Raw genomic sequence first — 22,625 nt, 5'->3', positions numbered from 1 at the left:
AAGAAAATACCGAAAAGCGGAACGTTCCCCGATTTCCCCGCAAAACGTTCAGCAATTACAGTAAAAGATGGATTTTAGGCCAAAATATAAAAACTGTTAAATCTTGGGAATATTAGTCGGCGTAGGCCAATTTATCGGGAAATATCCCCGTTGGTTCTTAAGACTCCGACTGGGGGCATAATTTACCATCTGCCACTTATCTCTGCCTGGGCGGAAAGCGCTTATTTCTATGGGCGGAGCGTGCGGTACACGAGTGTATGGAACGAAATTATTGGGCTCTGCCGGAGGACGAGGCGCGTCGAATGGAAAGCGCATTCCGCCCGACCCTGGCAATAATATTGTCTTCCGCCACAATCCCGTGCATCTGAGTGCATTTGCGGACGTTACGTCTGGGAGTCCTAAGGAGGGAAGCGCAAAGACGAGAATTTCGACGTACCCGCAAAGGAAACTCCGAGATTCTCTTACCACTGGTAAGAAACTGCTGCCGGTAACACCCGTTACGCAACGAGTGCTCCGACTCTTTTCCGCACGTAAATACTAGATTGGTCTCCACCAAATGCCGCGCAAACGATAAAATTACCGACGAATGGAAGGAAATAATTTTTAGAGAAAGGGAAGACGACGCGTGTAAGTTTGGCGGAGGGGAATAAACGGACGATTATTTAGAGCCCGCTTGGGTGATTTGATTAAAAAGTCAAGTTTCCGCCTTTAAACGGATAAAATAATTCCCCGGGTGATAATAATTAGACTTTTTTCTCCTTTTACGTTAACTTACGCCATTGTTAAGGTTTTCCTTCTTCCTTTTGCGTCACAGAAATAGTATAAAATAACCGACGGGAGGAAAGACCGACAAATTAAAAGTTATATTCGGGCACGTCCAAATCGGTTTCGTCGTGCCACCTGTGAAAATTTTCTGAAATTTGCACGGTTAAGATGTTACCGGTTATTAGCATTTACCGTGTTTTTTCTATAAAACTCGTCCCTATCCCGGAAATTAAGCCTTTTGCCATTTGATAACGATTAAAAATAAGAAAATCTGCCGAAGGATGGCGCCACGCGGAATTTTATTTCTGATTAATTAATAATATAAAAGTTATTTTTTTAAATAACGGCTCTTAACGGCCGGGAAAGTTACGCAACCGGGGCACCGAACCGGGCCGATATTTGTATTTGCCAGTTAAAGTTTACCTGGTAAAATTTTTCGTACCGGGTAAGGCAGGAAAACCGCCGTTTCCAGCCTTTCCCTTTATTTGCGCCGAAAATATTTACGGAAGAATGGCGCGCGTTTATTCCGGGCCATTTGCCGAGATAAAAGGACCAAGAACGGATGGAAATTGAATGAAAATTAGAAAGAAGAGAGAGACTCACTCCAGTTCCTTTTCGTACTTGACGTCGGTTTGCGTCATGAGGACGCAGTTGACCAGAATAGTGACGATGACCAAGAAGCTGAAGGCAGGATGAACCAGGACGCCGATGGCCGCCCGACGGATGGGATTGAAGGGACCCAGGATCCACATGGCTTTGGTGGCGCTGAACCGGAAGATGTCTTTGCCCTTACTTATCACCACGAACGTCTGAAAAAGACAGCGACCCGCCGTTACTCCGCTTTTCCTTCTCGATTCCGCCCAATTTCCCACCGGTGGGTCCGGGGCACGACGGAAGAAGAGAAGCTCCAGACCGGGTCGGTAAAGGAGAATTCCGTCGCCCGTCTTTTAAACAGGGTGCCGCTTAAGGGCCGTTTCGCGCTACGACCGACTCCGAGTCGCGTGGCCACGACAACGGCAGTCGGAAAGATTTAAAAAGTTAAATATTTGTAGTCGAGTCGGAACAGTCGATGAGCTACAGCTAATGAGAGCTCGGAAACTACAACCAATCACACTTTGTATAACATATGTATGAAAACTATCCAATCGATAAAACATAACTCTATATATACTTGTAATTTATTAAAATTGTTCCTTGTACCTTATTTCTTTCATAACTGCTTAAATTATATATGGGAACAGATATGACTTTATTATATATACAGTCGTTTATCCGAAAAAATTCCAGTCGTCAAATTTAAATTTTCGCCAGTGCTGTGGCGCTGCAATCTTTGGCTATATCTTGGGCTACTCCAATATATTTTTGTTGATGCGTGTTTTTAGCTGGCAGCACCGGCACTTTTCTGTGGTGTTTTTCTCAGGACTGTGTCACGCTAAATCGAACGTTTTCGATACTACATTAACTTGTAAAGTATCATTTTTTTGTTTTTATATTTTTCAATATATTTATTTTGTTTGTAAAAAATAAAGAAATAATTTTTAACGATACAATAGCCACGATTATTATTTTAAAAAGTTTACGTTAGGCTAAACATGGACGAAAATTCAACGCCAAGCGACAGGCAAGAAAGAAAAATTTCAACACGGAATAGGTTAATGTATTTTTTCGTACATAATCGGTTATCCGAACTCCAGTCCCCAATTGATTCGAATAAACGACGCTCTACTATATTAAAATCATTACGGACGTAACGAAAAAAGATGGGAATATTTAGACTTCTTGGGAGAATTTATAACAGCCGATGTGAATGCTTCTATTACTAATCGGTCGGTCGTAGTGCGAAACAGTTGTAAGGGGAAAGGGGACGATGGCCAATAATCGAATTTCGCAGCGCCCTTCCCTTAATTAATTAAATGAAATAAAAATAAAGCCAGCTTCGGACGGCGGCGCGGTGGGCCCCCGAGACATTTAATAGACTTTTAACGGATTACGCGGTGGCCCACAACCCGCCTCGGAGTCCGTAAAACTTTGCCGTTGTTAAAAGTTAAGCGTAATTGGAAAAGAAGATGCGCCTCTTCGAATCTACCGTTAGTTACGGGAGGGTGGAAATAAAGGGTTTTCCGGGCCCTTCTCCCGCCCGGCCTACGGGTCGAACGTCGACACTCTGAACGTACGGAGCAAAAACAGAAAACGGCGCCCGAACCTTGGGCCACTCGGTCCGTCCCACGCCTAATTAGGGGCGGTTTCCGGAGGAAAGTCCCGTCTCCGGTTCAGTCCGGTTAAGAGAGAGTCGTCCGTCTACCGATTAAGACGGAACCGGTAACTTTTCCCATCAGGCCGCCTCCTCCTTTTTAAGGCGCCGTCTTTTTTAAAGTCCGTCGACGACCGGAATTGTTTCCGTTTCTGGCCGATAGGAAACAATAATTTACAGGCGCGCCATTCGGACGCCGTCTCTCGCCCGTAGACAGACAGTGGCATCTTCTTGGGCCTTTACATTTTTCCCTACCGAAAGTAAGGAACACCCGTCGATATTCGGCCGGCCGCCGGAAGAAAAGGGGTTAATTCCTTTCGACGGTCGTTCGATTAAGCGGATCGACGGGCGGAAACGGTTAAAATTGCTATTAAGAAGAAAAACGGGCGCCGATCGATAAACGATTAAAGGGGACGGCAAGAACGGCCGGAAGAAGCCCGTCGTCTTTCGTACTTCCGGCCGCCCTGGGCTTAGCTAAAGAGTAAACAACCGGACCGGAAGGAGGTGGCCCGGAAAACCGTCGGCAGCCGGAAAGGGAACTACCGCAGGGAGGAAAATACCCGAAATTACGGGTGCCGGATGGAAAATATCCCGGCAATACTTGGGAAATAAAACGGGCTCCGACGTCCCGGGCGGGATTTTCCCATAAATAGCGTAACCCCCGATATATTCCTTCCGCTTCCGGCGCCTGCCAGACCCGAACGGCTCCTAGACGGGAGGCAGGCCCGAGTCCCGGTGGCTTTTATCCGGGAAAAGTACTTTTACTTACGGGGGTGCCCGGGGCCGGCCTTTTTCCAAACCCGTCGATCGGTTCCGGGAAACGTCGGACGGATCGAAGGTTTTCCTGCGCCGGCGAGGAAAGTTGTCGGCCTGTTAAATGTGGCTTTTTATTCATTTAACAGAGAAACAAACAGTCGAGATTAATTTCATCCGATTTTCCCAAACGAAGTTCCTGGGGTCGAGTACGCCCAGAGAAATGCACATTTCCGGTCGAGCGCGGAGATTCGGACGGGCCTTATAACTCTTCCGCGGCCTCCATTAATCCAGGCCCGTGGGACCAAAATCCGCAATTCTCTCGCGGCACTTCCTCCCCGGAATGACGTCCGATTTTAAACTCGGACTTCCGGTACGAGTTTTGCCCATCGACCGGTCGTCCCGGGAGGCGGATCGATTTATCTTCGACCGCGCGCCGTCCCGTTTCTTTCCCATTTTAATTCTATTACGCCATCGGAGAGGGCGGCAGCGCGGCGCGTGCTTTTCTCGGCTTCCCCGCCGGCCCGGGGGACGGCCGGGCTTTCTTGCCGTAGACCGGAAAGAGCGGATCTTTTCTCCGACCCGATTCCGCCGCCGCCGGAAGCGCGGACGTCGACCGGAAAAGTGGTTAGGGACCGGAGCGGGCGGTTAGGACGTGGGGGCAGCGGTACTCACCCTTTGGTTCTCGTAGAACTTGTCGAGGTCCTCGATGGGGACAGCCAGTAGCTCGGGAGGAAACTCTCGCTCGTACTGCTTGGGGAGGGGTAGGCCGGCCTCCAGCACGGGATTGGGCTCCGTCACTTCCGGCTGGTAGGTGCCGTAGTGTTCGTCGTCGACGGAGCCGCCCTCCTCCTTCTTCTGGGCCTGCTCCTTCTTGCGCGCTTCGGCCTCGGCGATGCGGGCCTCGATGGCCGCCAGCGACTCCCTGGTGAAGGGACGGAACGACGGTATCGCCTCGTCCTCCGACTGCTCGTCCGAAGACATTTCCGCTCCCGCGTCCGTCTGGCTGTCTGTCGGCTCGCTGCCTCTTCTACCGCGAGGTGGACCGACGGCCGCCGGCCATTCCGATCTGTCCGAGAAAAAAACACACCAATTAGCTGTTTGCGTCATTTTCGGGCCCGAAACACGCCGACAACCGGGATGGACGGAGAGGAATCGCCCACCGAAATTTGGTCCGCCGGAACCGAGGACATTCCGGAAGTACACCGCCGCTGCCGGGTGACGTCGGAGGGATCCCTAGACCAACGGGCAGGGACGATCCTTTTCCTTTCCTCTTTCCGCAGGCCCGAAGTCTGTAACCGCGGGAAGCCCCGGCGAACGACGCCCGATAAAGGTGGAATGGACCTAGAGAAAGCGCGCGGCGCCCAAATAGGTAGGAGAAGAAAAGGGCCGTCTTTCGCCCGGGAAATTACGCACCGGCGGCTAAAAATACAATTGGCGTCGGGCGGGGAGGAATATTCCTGCAGGGAACGAGGGGAGAAAAGCGGCGAGAGAAAGAAAAAAGGGGTGGATCGTCCGGAGCAACGCGACGGAAGGTGGCAAAAAAGAGGCAGAAAGTAACCGGAGACGTCCGAACTTCCTCTCGGTAATCCGCCGGCTCAACGTTTACCGGGAAAAGCCCTAAAACGTGAACAAATTTAAAACGCGAGTTTTCGTTGGACGAGCCGTAAAAGTGTCGTCCCTTCCGACACCGCGGGGAAATAAATATCCCCGGCTTTTCGTACGGAGACGACGGAAAGGCTGCGACCGACGTGGGTAGTAAGGAAGTAAAAGGAAGTAAAAGTACTTAAACGCGGCCGTAATCCTAATTAACGGCGGTCTTTCGTCCCTACCAAAGAATACCCGTCAAAGTGATACATTTATAATTGCACAATTGAAATTCTGTTACACGTCACCCCGCACCTCGGCCATCTTTCCGGCTCAACTGTGGAAAAGTTGCCAAATTTTGCCGGAAGGTCTGCGGATGCTATTCGGTTTCGAGGGGGAGATAAACGCCGGACTTAATTACGTCTTTGTTTTATCCCGGGCGGCAACCGGCGCCTCTTAATAATTATTCCGACATTTTCAAATTTTGGATACTTTCGGTTCCGCAACCGTCGACCGACTTTTTCCCGGCCGGGCGGACCAACAATACACTTTGTAATCCGACCAGTCTCTTCCTCCTTCATTTAATTAATAGGATCGGGGACGCGGGGCCCTTCTTACTCGCGCCCTCTTCCTTCGCCGGGTGGCGGGGCGTGTCCCCCGACGCCCCGGCCCAACCGGCCGCCGGTCTCCGGGGACCGCCGTTTCCCGGAAGCCGAAGGCGCGGGCGGGGCGCTTCCGACGCCTCTCGGGGGACGTCCATTAGCCAGATTGAACCCGGTCGGACGCGCTCCGCCGCTCCCGACCCCGCCCGCCCGGGTCCGGCCGCTTCGTCTCCCGTCTTTCGGGGCGCGCCGCGGGAGGGCGTCGATTCCACCGGAAGTTCCGGGTCCGCTTCCCGCGCGCGCGCCGAAAGACTCGATTCCGTCCGAAAAGCCGGCGCCGCGCGCGGACGCATCCTTTCGTCGGGACGACGCTCCGGGTTTATTTTGCCATCGATCGATCGGGAGCGGACGGACGCGGGGATGGACGCCGCCGCCCTTTTCCCAGTCGTCGCTCCGGTGGTGGGGAATGGCCACCCTTCGGGCTCCGAGCATTCGGCCCGAAAGACCGGGAATCCGCCCTCCGGCGTCCCCTTTCCAACCGGAAGTCCGTCGGAGGCCGGACGGCCGGAAAAGAGCTCTTTTCCGGAAAATCGATGAGCGGAGGATTCTCCGTCGGTCGGCGTTGGCCGGCGGACGCGGTTCTGTCGTCGTCCGCGGAGGCGGACACGGAAAGCGGGCCGCCGACGTCCCCTTCCGCAGCCGGAGCGAGACCGGCGGCCCGAGGTCGTCGCCCCGCGGCGCCGACTCTCGGCCTTTGGAAGACGTCCAAAAGACGAAGGTCGCGCCGGGCCGACGACCGCGCGTCCTTCGCCGCTCCGCAAATTTCGTCGGAGAGCGTTTCGGAAGCCCGCCGTTTTCGGCGGGCGGGTGGGTGGGCCCGACGGGAAGGGCGGTCGCCGGTGCCGACGGAAAAGACGTTTGGCGTCGGCGCGCGTGCCGACCGTTCGCCATTTTGACGGCTATTTTTAGCCCCCAATCCCGGCCCCCGGCCGGCCAAGCCCCCTGGGAGCCCGCGGCCCGGCCCGAGGGAAGAAAGGAAGTAGTTAGACCGGTGGCCACCGTCCGGGGACGGAAGGGTAAACGAGCGTAGCGGGGGAGAGAGGCGAGGAGCGGCGGAGGGAAGAGACTGGGGGCGCCGAGGGAGGAGGGACCGGCCAAGCAGGGTAAGAGGGAAGAGACGCTCACCTTGTTCCGCGGATCTAAAGATTACGACGTCATTATCCGAGGCGACGGAAACTGTTTATTTGCGACGAAAACGGCGAAAAAATCGGTCAGACCAGATCCGCCATCTTTGACCGAAGGTTTTATCCGGCACTCTAGGCGGGTCGCTCTATCATTGGTTTGGCGTCGGAGCTAGCGCAGCCTCGCTCTCCGGCCGCCTCGGCCGGCCGACGGAATACCCGGTTACCACGGCAACCAGAAAACGCCGAAGACCCCGCCATCGATTTTTCCCACCATATTCCTCCGCCGCCGCCCTTCCCCCCCGACCGCCGTTCGTCCGTTCCCCTCCGCCGCCGGCTTCTGTCCCTTCCGTGTCGGTCCCGGACCCTTCTTCCTTCTTCTTCCGGAAACCGGCGAAGATGCCCGATGGAAAGTCATTTTTCCATCGGGCATTTTCGCCGCCGTCCGTTCGCACCTTTCCTTTCGCCGGGCCACCGACTCGAAACGGACGATTCCGGATTTTTCCTCCTCCTCCTCCTCCTCCGACGGAAGTCCGAACGGAAGACGAAGTGTCGCCATCTGGCGTGGCGGCGAAGAAACGAGAGGACCGCCCCCGTTCCAGCGGAGTAGGTGCGGGCCGGGCCTTCTACTGGAGGAGAAGCCGTGGGAGGCCGGAATTTTCCGCCTTTTCCCTCCAGGTTCCGACGGGCGACGTATCCCCCGGCCCCCGACCGTTTCTCGGGGGATGCGCTCCCCCCATGCCGGCCGAAAAGAGGACGGGGGCGAAGGAGCGAGCGCGAGCGCGGAAAGAAAGTTTCGCCGAGGAAATTTAACAGAAGCAGAATGGTTAAGTAAACGAGAGAGAAAGAAATCGATGGACGACGAGGCGGAAACAAAACGACGGTTGCCGGGACTGGTTGGCCAAGATATTTGCGGCCACGCGAGGAGAAAAGAAAGTTCGGTGGAGACGTCAATTTTCTAGGGTAATAGGGAAAACGGGCGTTAAGGCCAGGGAATTTCAAAAGACAATGCAGTTTTATAAAGATTTTATTATTATTTTAAAGGCCTAAATCTGTCAATTGTCTATAACTGCTACGCTACTATTTTTGTCCATCCGGGTGATATTTTATTTCGTTGTTACGTTACGACGGACGGCGTAAACTATTCGATTGGTACTAATATTCTCCGGTAAAAAGTTTTCCGTCGCGCTCGACGATGCAATTTCTAGTTTTTAAATAAAGCGTCCGGTTGCCGGGGCGTAACACCATGAAAAAGTAAGCGAAAGACAGAAGAAACATTCTCTATTTTTCCTAAAAGTAACTGCAGTTATAAACCCCGGGTTACGGGCAACGACGGGGGAGGGTGGCGGTAAAGCCCGCTTTTAAGGGCGGAGTCCAGGGTGCCGGGACTCCCCGAGAGCCGCAAATTCATATTTACGGAAGAATTAGGCCGTTATTAAAAGCGTAAAACCGTACGAGCAAAGAGTTACCGGCGGTGGCCTATCCAAAAACCGGGAAAGAGGCCGGGCGGGAGGAATCCCCTCGATAAATTACGGGTGGGCCCAGCCCGGAAAGGGTAAAGAGATGGGCGGGGTTTACGTTTCCCGGATAGGCCTATCCGACTACGGAGGAGGCCCGACGAATTTTTAATCTTACGCTAATTTTTACTTATCCCAGCCGTGGGTTAAATAAATAGAACAAGAATTAAGAAGCGCGCTACCGTTTTTATAATAAACAGAAATAAGAAGCGCTAACCCTCGGTAAAATTGGCGTTAACTTTTTTTGAAAGAAAACAAAATAGAAGATAGAAATGATTTTTTTTAATAAAAACGCCGGGCCAACCTTTAAACGATAGAAGAATACAAGCGCTTAGATCGACCGTGGCCGGTGGAGTATCTAATTGAACACGGATTTTGACTTCTCTAAGTCGAGACGGCGTTACGCGTAGTAACCAGCGATCGACCACTCGGAAAGCCGGAAGGAGGGAAAGACGCCGATGGAACGGACGAAAATTAATAAAAACCCGGAAATTGCGGGAGGCGACGGCTTCTTCTTCCGAAAGTTCCGAGGGTGGGGCCGACGGTGGGGCGTTTGTCTGGCGCCCGTCTTGGCCCCCGTCTCCCGACCCGGGACGGACGTCTTTCCGTCACCGGAAGTCGACCGCGCGGTTCCGGAGAGGCGGAGGGAACCGTGGTGGGCCGACCGGGGACCATCTGGGATAGGGGAGGAAGACCCGGAGGCCGCCGCCGACTTACAACTTGCCCAGACGGCGGAAATCTGGTAAGCTGCGTATCCGCGGCGCATTTCCGTCCCTAGTCGGCAACTTACCACGGCGCGTACCGGTAGGTTAGTCGGGCCGGCGATAAAACTTTAGAAATAACGGACCGGTTGCCATCGGACGGTGGTAGAAGCCAGGCCACCGGGCTACGTTTATTTCCAGTCGAAATTCGACCGAGTATCGGCGCGTTTAAAGTAGGCCGTTGGCCAAAATATCGGAAAGTGGCCGAAACGTTTATTCTACGGCTAATAATTGCGCAAAATAAGGAATGGAGGCCACGGCTTTTATACCGTTGGTGGTAAACGAAAGTGACCGCCTCTTATAAAAACCTTTTTACATTGACAATTAATAGCCCGAGTGCCCGGCTGGGCTGGGGGAGTCCGTACCACATTGCGCGGTAGTGGGAATGAAAGGATAGATTTAAAACGTAAGAGGTAAAAAATTTATCGAAAACGTAATGTAACTATTTACAATACTGGTTTATATTTTATTTTATTTATTTTTGTCAAAAGACACAGTGGCCAGGTTGCCTTTTACCAGCATCTTAACAGGAAATCAAAAGAAAGAAAGAAACAAAAAGAGGAGGCCAGCCGAGAAAGAAAATTAATTAACAACAAATGTGGTTGAGTCAAGTTTTTTTCCTTTTTTTTACATTCTTTCTAAAGATTTCGTAACTCGATATATTAGGTAGATCGTTGCACAGACTATTCCGATAGAAGATTAATCGAAAGATCGGTGCGGATCTGCCCACCTCTAGTTTAACAATTGGAAGACTGTATTGACGAATTATACGAGTATCTGGTGTCGATCCGCCACATTCACTTATACCAATTGCGAGGAAGCCATTTTCTTTTTTTCTCTTTATATATTTGAAGCCGTCCAATAGAATCTGTTTCTTGTCAATTTCGGTGCGGTAGAGTTCGGATACTGATTGCATAAAGTTTATAAAGATTTACGTCTTACGCCGGGACGGCCACGGCTAATTTAATCCGTTACGGTAACCGACCGAAACGGATTAAAATATATACTTTTATTCGACATTTGTTTTTATTGTTAAACGTACGTAGGGCGTGGCTCGGCCGAAAAGTAAGAAGGATAACAGTTAAAATGACAACGGTGACTTTAGTTTATCACGGAAGAGATCAAACGCGCGTTTTAAGCGGTGTTGGAGGAAACGTTTGGTCCGTCTTTGGCCAAATTTCGTCGCTCGGCGGGTTCATAGAGTTAACGTTAGAAAATATTCAATCGGCAAACTCTTTATACGCTTTCCGTCGCCATCTTTGCCACGTTATAGCGTTTGATTTATACGACTACAAAGGTTTATCGCGCGCGGTACCCGAACTAACGCATTTTAAAAATTCTGTACACGATTTAAAGAATCTTTTAAATGCCATCGGTCACTGGCAGTGATAAGCTCTTACGTAAGATAATCTTTATAAATATAAATTAAATACAATAATATAATATAATATAATGTAAGGGTGAGAGATACGAAAGAATATATTACATTACTTCGTACTTCTAATCTAAATCTTTAGTGTTGTTATTTTTTATCCGGGCAACGGTTTCTCGTCGGTTTCCTATTACGGTATATCTTATATTCTTATAATATAATCCAGATGGGTCGATGATAATAATAATAAAGATTCTCCGTGGCGGGCCCGGCCCAAAATTTTGTCGACACAGCTGCGTCGAACAACCGGTTAGCTAAGGAATGCCTCTTTGGAGAAACGGGAGGATTGGCCATTGCCGTACGGGATGGAGTGGTAAATGCTAAAAAGTAATGAAAACACATAGGCGAAGATAGGACAGTGGCAAATGAAACACGCGGAAAACGTCGCATCTTGCCGGAAACTATACAACGCGTCACTCCCGGTGGCGCGGGCAGATTATTTACGCGGACGTAATAAAGAGGCAAATATAATACACCGAGACCGGCAAAGAAACGCAAGTTATTAGACCCGCACAAATACATTCCACAAACGATATTGGAAAAAACACACGCAAAATGTACTGCGACAAAGCCGTAATCGCGAATAAAACAATTTACCGCAACAGACCGAACAACTCGACAAAATGACATACATTATAGACGTATCCATTCCAAACACTCGCCACGTAAAAACACATTGGCCCAAAAAATTAGCGCGTACTGTACGCGGAACTCGCCCGGGGAATAAGACGTCCGCGGCGGACGGATAGAGTGCTTATTGTACTGTACAGTACCCGTCGTTCTCTCCTCTACGGGTGCCCTACCACGCGCGGTACACGAAAGCCCGGGAACGTTATACGATCGAATAAAATCACTACAGAAGGCCGCTACGCGTCATGTTGTTAGGTAATTACCCAATACGGACGCGCACCGACACGCTTAGTTAATTTTTGTTTCGCTTCGATTACTACGCCGGACCAGAGTCTATATTGGGTTTTGTCAGTTATACCGGTCCCGCCGGTATAACCGACAAAACCCAACATAATAATAATAATAAGCGCGGAACCCAAACGGTTAGGAGTCGAAAGTGGAAATTTGGTAGAGTTAGGGTACGTCACAAAATGTACGCTAAGAAGGGACTTTTGGAAATTCGCCCGCAGGGAAGAGAGTTAAAAATTACCCGGAAGAACTGGGCTTCTCGGTACTATTTTAGACGCGGTGGTTGGCGTTTTTGTACCAAATGGAAGAAATTTTTAGACCCGTGTAAAAATTTTGTAATTAGCCCGGGAAGAGGAGGACCTAATTGTGGCCAACGACGAAAACGGGTAAAATCGGCTAGGCGAGATATCCTTTTTAGTTAGATAAACCAAATTCTACAATATACAGTATTACAATAGAAGGGTTAGAAGTAGGAAATTAGCTAATCCCAACGTTGGTTCTTATTTTTCGCCCGGGCCAGGCCGGGTTTACTGGTATGTCGATATAATAGAAAAGCCACCGGCGCGACAAACTAAGCAGTTCCGCGGGAACAGTTTCTATTCCGCAACCGGAACGGTATTTTTCTCACCTCTAATCCGAGTTCGAACATTGTATTAATACCGACTAATAAAATTTGAATATGGCGTTATTTAAAAATTGAAATTTTTGACAATTAAAACGAGTAAAGTAGGCCGTGTCGAAAAGCGGACATTTTGCCAGGCCAAAGGAGAAAAGTCGAAAAAAATAGACGACGTTCGTATCTTGTCGGGATGTCTTGTAATTCCGCTATAGATGGCTAAAAGTCGGCGGGCTGACTCCCAGGCCCGCCTTACCATATTATTTCTTTCGATTATTCGTTCTTCTGGGCCATTAAGTTTAAACACTCTCCGCGTCCAGTATTTATTTAAAACCGTTAAACTAGAAACAAAAATGACAGTTTAATTATTTGTACTCTGGCCTATTACTCCTTTCTCGGTTAATCTATACTAATATTATAAAGAGGTAATGTTTGTAAGTTTGCATGTAGCGGGTAATCTGCCAAACTACTCGTCCGATGTCAAAAATTCTTTCACCCATATATAGAATGAAACCTCGGGGTGGACGTAGGCCGTACATTATTCCGTTAAACATTCGTATATTGTTAAACTAGAGGTGGGGAGATCCGCATCGATCTTTCGATTAATCTTTCATCGGAATAGTCTGCGCAACGATTTACGTAACGTATCGAGTTACGAAATCTTCGGAAAAAAACTTAAGACGCAATGATATTTGTTCTTAATTATTTTTCTTTCTCGGCTCGAGTCCTGTTTTTGTTTTGGTTGCTTTTGTTGATTTACTGTAAGATGCCGGTAAAAGGCCAACCCGGCCGCAGTGTCTTTTGAGAAATAAAATAAAATAAATAAAATATAAATTAAAAGATATCGTCTAGGACAGTGGTTCTCANCCCATAGAATTTGCCCATAGAATTTACATATATCTGCCTTCCTAATAGCTTATCTTAAGGTAGGTTTGTTCTTCCGCGGCATTTTCTACCGTCGACAAAGGTACCACGTGGTCCGATCGTACGGTAGGAGATACCGCGCTAATTAAAAGTAATTAGTGGTATTAAACACGCTATAAATACTTTAAAATAGTTTCATTTGTTTATTTACCTCGGCCGGTAACCCTCCGCGTTAAATGTATCCGCCATTGTTTCGACAAATTTCCCGCAGTCGACGATTTTTTCTGGTACGGCCGCAACCTGTGTAATATTAAAGTGAAATAGACGTAAAGTATTGGGAATGGAGTAATGGTGGTTCGGTATTGGATATGGCTAACTTTCGACCATTTACAATACTTTTCCTATCCGAATTGGTTTTTGAGGTTTTTCGTTTGCCGTAGGATGGAAGGCAAACTTAAAGAGTTTAATCCGGGTAGACGCCATTTTCGACTACCGGCAGTCGCTGGTTTATATTTACGGCGCCTGGCGATTGTAGGGTAATTTCCGCCCGCCAGTACCGGGCTTAACTAACTGGCCGGTAACGGCGACGGAAATTAATTACAAAGCGGAGTCTTTAAAGAAAATACCGAAAAGCGGAACGTTCCCCGATTTCCCCGCAAAACGTTCAGCAATTACAGTAAAAGATGGATTTTAGGCCAAAATATAAAAACTGTTAAATCTTGGGAATATTAGTCGGCGTAGGCCAATTTATCGGGAAATATCCCCGTTGGTTCTTAAGACTCCGACTGGGGGCATAATTTACCATCTGCCACTTATCTCTGCCTGGGCGGAAAGCGCTTATTTCTATGGGCGGAGCGTGCGGTACACGAGTGTATGGAACGAAATTATTGGGCTCTGCCTGAGGACGAGGCGCGTCGAATGGAAAGCGCATTCCGCCCGACCCTGGCAATAATATTGTCTTCCGCCACAATCCCGTGCATCTGAGTGCATTTGCGGACGTTACGTCTGGGAGTCCTAAGGAGGGAAGCGCAAAGACGAGAATTTCGACGTACCCGCAAAGGAAACTCCGAGATTCTCTTACCACTGGTAAGAAACTGCTGCCGGTAACACCCGTTACGCAACGAGTGCTCCGACTCTTTTCCGCACGTAAATACTAGATTGGTCTCCACCAAATGCCGCGCAAACGATAAAATTACCGACGAATGGAAGGAAATAATTTTTAGAGAAAGGGAAGACGACGCGTGTAAGTTTGGCGGAGGGGAATAAACGGACGATTATTTAGAGCCCGCTTGGGTGATTTGATTAAAAAGTCAAGTTTCCGCCTTTAAACGGATAAAATAATTCCCCGGGTGATAATAATTAGACTTTTTTCTCCTTTTACGTTAACTTACGCCATTGTTAAGGTTTTCCTTCTTCCTTTTGCGTCACAGAAATAGTATAAAATAACCGACGGGAGGAAAGACCGACAAATTAAAAGTTATATTCGGGCACGTCCAAATCGGTTTCGTCGTGCCACCTGTGAAAATTTTCTGAAATTTGCACGGTTAAGATGTTACCGGTTATTAGCATTTACCGTGTTTTTTCTATAAAACTCGTCCCTATCCCGGAAATTAAGCCTTTTGCCATTTGATAACGATTAAAAATAAGAAAATCTGCCGAAGGATGGCGCCACGCGGAATTTTATTTCTGATTAATTAATAATATAAAAGTTATTTTTTTAAATAACGGCTCTTAACGGCCGGGAAAGTTACGCAACCGGGGCACCGAACCGGGCCGATATTTGTATTTGCCAGTTAAAGTTTACCTGGTAAAATTTTTCGTACCGGGTAAGGCAGGAAAACCGCCGTTTCCAGCCTTTCCCTTTATTTGCGCCGAAAATATTTACGGAAGAATGGCGCGCGTTTATTCCGGGCCATTTGCCGAGATAAAAGGACCAAGAACGGATGGAAATTGAATGAAAATTAGAAAGAAGAGAGAGACTCACTCCAGTTCCTTTTCGTACTTGACGTCGGTTTGCGTCATGAGGACGCAGTTGACCAGAATAGTGACGATGACCAAGAAGCTGAAGGCAGGATGAACCAGGACGCCGATGGCCGCCCGACGGATGGGATTGAAGGGACCCAGGATCCACATGGCTTTGGTGGCGCTGAACCGGAAGATGTCTTTGCCCTTACTTATCACCACGAACGTCTGAAAAAGACAGCGACCCGCCGTTACTCCGCTTTTCCTTCTCGATTCCGCCCAATTTCCCACCGGTGGGTCCGGGGCACGACGGAAGAAGAGAAGCTCCAGACCGGGTCGGTAAAGGAGAATTCCGTCGCCCGTCTTTTAAACAGGGTGCCGCTTAAGGGCCGTTTCGCGCTACGACCGACTCCGAGTCGCGTGGCCACGACAACGGCAGTCGGAAAGATTTAAAAAGTTAAATATTTGTAGTCGAGTCGGAACAGTCGATGAGCTACAGCTAATGAGAGCTCGGAAACTACAACCAATCACACTTTGTATAACATATGTATGAAAACTATCCAATCGATAAAACAACTCTATATATATTTGTAATTTATTAAAATTGTTCCTTGTACCTTATTTCTTTCATAACTGCTTAAATTATATATGGGAACAGATATGACTTTATTATATATACAGTCGTTTATCCGAAAAAATTCCAGTCGTCAAATTTAAATTTTCGCCAGTGCTGTGGCGCTGCAATCTTTGGCTATATCTTGGGCTACTCCAATATATTTTTGTTGATGCGTGTTTTTAGCTGGCAGCACCGGCACTTTTCTGTGGTGTTTTTCTCAGGACTGTGTCACGCTAAATCGAACGTTTTCGATACTACATTAACTTGTAAAGTATCATTTTTTTGTTTTTATATTNCGCCAATTTCCGTACGTGCGATAATCGAGCCGAATAGTTTGGCCGAATATTCGGCTATTCGGCCACACTCCTGGCCGAATATTCGGTATTCGGCCTGAGGCCGAATATACTATTCGTTACAACACTAATAATTATAGAATAGAAAAAATATATTTTTTTCTATTCTAAAATTAATGCCCGGTTAAACCGTAATTTTACTAGACTACAGGTTCACTCGGTACTAACGGCACAAATAGACAGGCAAGTCAAATGAACATACAAGTTGTTTAGACTGTTAAAAGGGAAATTGGTGTTCACACTGGGATATTTTAAAGCAACTTTTTCTTGTTTCTTGTGTTAATAATTTACAGCAAATTGATTAACATACGCCATTTTATAATGAAAGTTAGATGTACCCCTTTGATTTACGCTCGTACCCCTAGGGGTACATGTACCCCCGGTTGAGAACCACTGGTCTAGGATTAAGGCTTTTATGTCAACAGATGGCGCTACGAGTACGACGCCCCAAGTTCGTTTTTCTGCCAATATGAACTAAAGCGGATCGTCTTCTATCTATCTATATTAGGCATTGCAATTGCTGGATCCCTCATCCAGCAATCCAGCTGGATCCAGCCTATTCTTCGGCCTGCTGGATCCAGCGCTGCGGATCCGCAAATACTCAATTAACTTTCTAAATAATGGCGCAAAAGTCTACGTTGTAAGTGTTGCCGCGTTTCTACGTGCGCTATCGCTCGGCGGCGAGGGCGACGTTGCCGTTCAGTGTGGCACACGCTACATCCCCTCTCTACACCGCACCGCCTGCCCTTTTACATCTGCCGATCTAATTGCAGTTGACTTTCCACTCTCGCTAAATAAAGTGCCTTGGCGCTAAATAAAATAAGTAACTCCTCCTCTAGTCCTGGTGCATAATTCTAATTTACGGTCGGTCGTGACGTCAATGAATCACGTGACGGAACGATCTCAGTTTAAGCTTATGGAGAGCTGCAGCCTCGCGGCTTGTCCACGAAACCTAACCTATAAACTGGCCGTAAAAGCTCTCTGTAGAAGAGAGTCGAGTTTGATAACTGCTGACACAACCCTGAAATTTATCTTAGACAAACTGAAAAGCCAGGACGCAAAAGAATCAGAGAACGGCGTCTTATCGAGATCACAGGGATGCTGATTTACATACAGAACCCGAAAAACTATAACCAAAAAGTTAGAAAGCGCGATTATTCTTTCATAATAGCGAAAAAAATGTAATGCGCCAGGAGATGAAAAATATGCTGAATCGAGTAAATACATATGTAGTGGAACCAGCAGCAATGGCTGAGGATATTATGAAAACGGTATCGACTGCATTCGGTCGCTTTTTCGGCGTTCGACCATCGACCTCGCGCCACCGAGGAGAATGTCTCGAGTTCCAGAGGGTAAGGACTGTTAGATCCGCGGCCTCCGAGTTCCCTAGTCGACGCGGTGTTTGAATCGGGAGATCCAGCGTTCGGCGTCCCCGGGTCCTACGGGGACACCGGGAACTTCACTCGCCGGTGCGGCCAGGAGGGGGTCGTCTCGCTGCCAACGAGAGCGGTGCTCGACCGAGAGTAGAGATCCCCGCTGCATTTCGGCAGCTCCCGTCGAGTGAGACCCCGCGAGAGGCCCCCGCCGATGCTTTCTCTCCTTATCGGCGAGGTACCAACTCGGGTTAGACGAGCCCAATCGACTACACTTCGTTTTATCTCGTTCGAAGACGAGTCCTCCCTGGGAATCCAGTTAGTAGCGGCCCCAGCCACCATCCTTCGGAATAGGAGTTTTCTGCACGTCCGTAACGCCTAAATAGAGGCCAGTTTCCTTTTAAAAAAAGACCTCCCGGAAGACATTCCCCTAGGTAGATGGCCCGGGTGTTGCGTTGCCATAAACCAAACAAACAAAACCACGCACTACGAGCCGGGGAATACGGTAAATACGGGTAAACGCCAATTACTTATTAACGGAAATGCTTTCGACTAGTTTCAAAAAGTTCCGAGTACGACACCGTACGTACTTTACGTAACGTATTTCTTTAGTTTTTTACACCTTCCTACCGTACCGATGGCTACCCCACCTTACCTTAAACGCATTATAATACGTGGGACGATTAAAAGTAACCGTTTTAAAATTATACCGTAAAGTAACGCGGACTTTACCGTACGTAACACCGATACGTCCTACCCGCAGACCTGTATTGGCCTACACCCACCAACCACCGTAACCACCTTTGTCGAACTTTTGTACTTGTTGGTAACGGTTGCGCCAGCGGAGGTTTATATCAAAAATGAAATTCTTAAAAAACCGGAGTGGCCGTATTTTACTTAACTAAATGAGATCATCCATCGTCGATAATAAGTCGTAAGTGTCGAGTGCCGTAGCCTATATTTCCATCGGTAACAAATAACAAGACAGTAGGGGTGTAGCGCTTTGTAGTTTAGGAACCGGTGCTAAGCGTCGCCACCGCAAGTAAACAAATTTTACTTTGATTTTAAGTTATTTATATTTTAATTTCATAAAAATATGTGTTACGTAACAGGCAAACATACGCGCACAGAAATATAAAGTTCATTTTTGTGACTTTTTTGCCACCGACTCGTCTAGTAACATCGGTAGCGCCCGGCCTGGCGTTTGCTACAGTTTGACCAACGATTTCGGTTATCTCGCCAAACTTTTACTAAGGAAATCTGCAGAGAACTTGGGGTTCTTCGTTTTCGGAACCACTATTGTCCAGTTCTGCCGGTTCTCGACAGAAATTCCTTAACACCCCGCTCGTCTACACCTCCTAGTCTCGCCGTATCCATTAAGTTGACAATTTGGTCGACCACGGGCTCTTCCGGTCGACAATCTTCGGATCTCTCCGGCCGTACTCCGTTCGCGCATTTATCGGTTAATTCTTGCCTAGCCGGGTGGGTATTTTTTCCAAAATTGCACGATCGATTCTGTATTTTCGCCGTCCGTTTTACCAATAAGTCGAAATGCGCGACGAAGATAATACGACTACCCGACCCGTCGGCCGAATTAACGACTAATCGGACCGGTGAGACGGCTCGAAGCGTTATCCGTCGGTAATAGAACCAGAGCCGGCCCTACCATAGGGCGAACGGAGCAGCCGCTCCAGGCACTAAGTCCAAAGGGGCGCCTCAGTGGCAAAGAAAATTAAAGGGTATAAATTAGGGGCAACCAAGGGGGCGCCATAATAGGATCTCGCTCCATCCTAAAACTTGACTCGGGCCGGCACTGAATAGTTCCATTTCTTAATTTCCGCAATAACCCGTAAAAGGTTTACTGGGTATTGTAATTTCCGCAATAACCCGTAAAAGGTTATTGCGGAAATTACAATACGCAGTAAACCGACTTTAAAAATGTCCGTCGCCATCCGAGATTTCTTATCGTATTATATACGAATTAATGGAATACCGCGATAATTTGGAGATTTTTCTTTTAGGCTTGGAGCGGACCGCGTTAATCCAGGAAGCGCTAAACTAATGGTTTTCGATAGAAAAAATTTCAGTTTTTCTTGTTAAAATTAAAAATAAATCGAGGGTAGAGACGAGTTCTATAAAGATTTGTAAATGCTAACCGGGAAAATCTTCGTTACGTCCAACCCCGCGCGATCACCGTCTATCTCTCCTTCCCCCACCAAAATTTAACAGCATCGACGTCCCCTGTACGCCAGCTACCGCGCCAAATTTCCTTTCTTAATCTTCACCCCATCCCGAGATATTAAACGTAACAGACTCTAGCGCGCAAACGCCCACCACGGAATTTTTTTGCCGTTTTTGGGCTCGGGTCGTCTCAAAAAAATTGTAGGGTGAAATTATTACACGGTTTTCCCGAGTTACGTGTACGCGAGAGCCGGCACTTACCTAATGCATCGATGTTCTTAGAGGAATACGGTACAAGTATTACCAGCATTTCTGCCGAAGACGGTATCGTATGGCATCTCCAGCCGTAGTTTGACTCGGTCTATCAGGTAATGCGTTGACCACGTGTATCGAACATGGCGTCGACGTTTTCGAAACTTTCCACGCGTTTTGACACCTTATCGTCCTTCGCCATCCGCCTTTTATTACTTCCCGGAGTTTTAATTATTTTAACCACTGCCGTTATTTTTGACGGCGTACGGTACACGCGACTTTTCTTCCGGTCGGACGCGAATACGAACAATTAAATTTATATATTTCTTTTTGGCGTTCTAATAATAATTATTATTTTCTTTGCCCCCAATTATTCTTATATAAAATCGAAACGAGTAAACTTACCGCTGCGGTACGCTAAGGATTTGACCGCCGACCACTTTCCTATCTGCGTAGGCAAATTCCATCGTCGTAATTTCTGCCTCCGGCCCGAGACCGAAAACCCACGGCCGGGCCGATGTCGGGTAACGAATTTCGTTATTATTTAGAACAGAGCCGAAGATCGACGGTCCACCTCCGTCTGGTCCGGACTCCTCGAATTTCTAAGACGGAAACTTCTATTTATCTTTACTCTTTAGTAACGATAATATAAAAGTTGGTCATTTACCGATAAATTTCCATCTATAACGCTTTGTAAATACCTGCCGTCGAACAAAAGAACAGTTAAAACTACGGGTAGTCGGCGTGGTTTTATAAACAAAAAATTATCGGGAGCAAATACGCGATACAAAGTTCAATCGCGTTACAATTCTTATTCCGATTATCCCTCTCCTTCCTTACGCGAAACCCTCCTTTTTTCCGACAGACCGTACAAAAGAATTGGTCGGTCACGCGACACTATAGTTAGTCCTTTACCCTGTACGGACGGCGATCTTTTTCTTTCTCGACGTATTTTCTCCACTCAAATGGATTCCTTTTTCGAACCAAAATTTCTTCGTTGCCGGTCGCGTACCAAGAAATCCCACCGACGAAAAAAGCCTCTTCGTGAGGCTTATACCGGCCGCCAAAGGACGTCGCTCCGTCCCACCTCGACCGCGCCTCGGGCCAATCACCAAATCGTACACCCCGCCAGCGGAGAAATGGCGGTACCGAGGAAGGAAACGGAAAGGGATCCGCACAAAAACAGACGCGTGATAAAGCAAACAAAATAAAAATAGGTGGAAAATAATACTTCTTAGGTATCGAAACCACCGCCGGCAAAATTCTCTTCACCGTCAATTGCAAAACACTAAGAGGTACAGTACGTGTTACGTATGACGTGCCACAGGAAAAAGTGTTGGAATCGTGTCCCATTTCACCCTCTGGGATCTTTCGCCCATCTACGCGTTCCCAGACCCCGACCAAAAAAGTTGAAAAAACAACACGGCACATTTTCGCCCATGCAGTATTTATGTATTTGTGCGCGTGCAGACGTCTATTTCGTTTAATACCTCGAGATGGGGTAAGATTAAAAAACGAAATTTGGCACATTACGCGTAAGGGGAGTGGATGCTATTAAATTTTGGTCGAGGGTGGCCCGTGTCCCATCTCCAATGGGGTCGGGTTTAAAAGTAAAACCTCGGTTACTATGTTTTTTTTTCTTATAAAATTCGTCTTGCTGTTCGCTCAGGCAGTCCGCTCGAGAAAAACCTGGCTATTACACGCGATGATAAAACTGACGTAACTACGCGGTAAGTCACAAACACCAACAAACAAAATGGAAGTTTTGGTTAGAAATAAATACTTTTTCTTGCCATACATCTAATAGACAGATGTGGTCGTCTCTCCGGGTGTCTTTTTTTATTTTTCTGTCGATAGCCGGACACGTGTTCCGCAGCCATCTTGTATTTTCTCGCGCACGTGGGATTGTGGGATCTCTCTTATAACTGGATCTAGTTTCGAGAACTCTCTCCAGTCGATCGCGATTGAACCTCGTTTCGGTCGAGATTGAAACGGTCGAGAGCGTTGGCACCGCGGAACAGTCTCCGACCTTAGTCACAATCTAGATCGAAATGCTCGGTGCGAACGGGGTATTAGGAACTTTCGTCCGCCATTGTTTTTCTAATAATAAACGTCGTTGGGAATTGGTCCTTTGTTGGAAATTATACGTAAACTTGTTTTTTTCCAGAAACATCACGGTGCATTGGAATTGCGCTTTATGTTTTTGGAAATACTTTTGCAGTTTTTCGGACGGTTATGCCATCGACGACGGCTAATTGTTTATTTTCGGTTTAATTCTCCACGTAGATTACAATTTGATTTCTATTACGCCAATTATTTCATCATAGCGTTCTTTAGCCTCGTCGAATGTCCGTAAACGCGTTACGCGCTTGTTTGAAAGGTGGCGACACGAAATTCGCACGAGTTTTTCGCTGGATGGGCCTAAGGCGGCCGAATAAAAAGTCGGACTGCCAAGCATTTTTAAGTAGAAAAATTGTAGTTCATTTCTTGTAGAAAATATAAGAAAATGCCCAAAGTGTTTTCTCTCTGACGCACAGTAAAGAACTAGGACAGTGGTTCTCAACCTGCCTAATGCCGCGACCCTTTTATACAATTCCTCGTCTCGTGACCCCAACCATATAATTATTTCCGTTGCTACTTC

The 22,625-nt window shown here is 47.7% G+C and overlaps 1 protein-coding gene across 2 annotated transcripts in view; it reads right to left on the bottom strand.

Annotated features, from left to right (window-relative positions):
• The window catches only part of LOC111630816 (sodium channel protein para-like), an 82,552-nt gene extending 75,137 nt beyond the window's left edge, over nt 1–7,415 (bottom strand). The window contains exons 1-3 of one of the 2 annotated variants that reach the window (XM_023374973.1): nt 7,144–7,415; nt 4,445–4,838; nt 1,369–1,574 (exon numbers count right to left, since the gene is read on the bottom strand). In XM_023374973.1, the coding sequence (XP_023230741.1) occupies nt 1,369–1,574; nt 4,445–4,753 (515 nt within the window). In that variant the 5' untranslated portion in view covers nt 4,754–4,838; nt 7,144–7,415. The remainder of the gene's footprint in view (nt 1–1,368; nt 1,575–4,444; nt 4,839–7,143) is intronic. The other variant, XM_023374974.1, reaches the window with a different exon arrangement.
• Between the last annotated feature and the right edge of the window lie 15,210 nt (nt 7,416–22,625).

The sequence above is a fragment of the Centruroides sculpturatus genome, unplaced genomic scaffold, assembly GCF_000671375.1.
Source record: "Centruroides sculpturatus isolate CEXI.00-Female unplaced genomic scaffold, Cexi_2.0 scaffold6, whole genome shotgun sequence".
Lineage (NCBI taxonomy): Eukaryota > Metazoa > Arthropoda > Arachnida > Scorpiones > Buthidae > Centruroides > Centruroides sculpturatus.
Note: the sequence above shows the minus strand (reverse complement) of the source record. Positions and strands in the feature narration are given on the sequence as shown.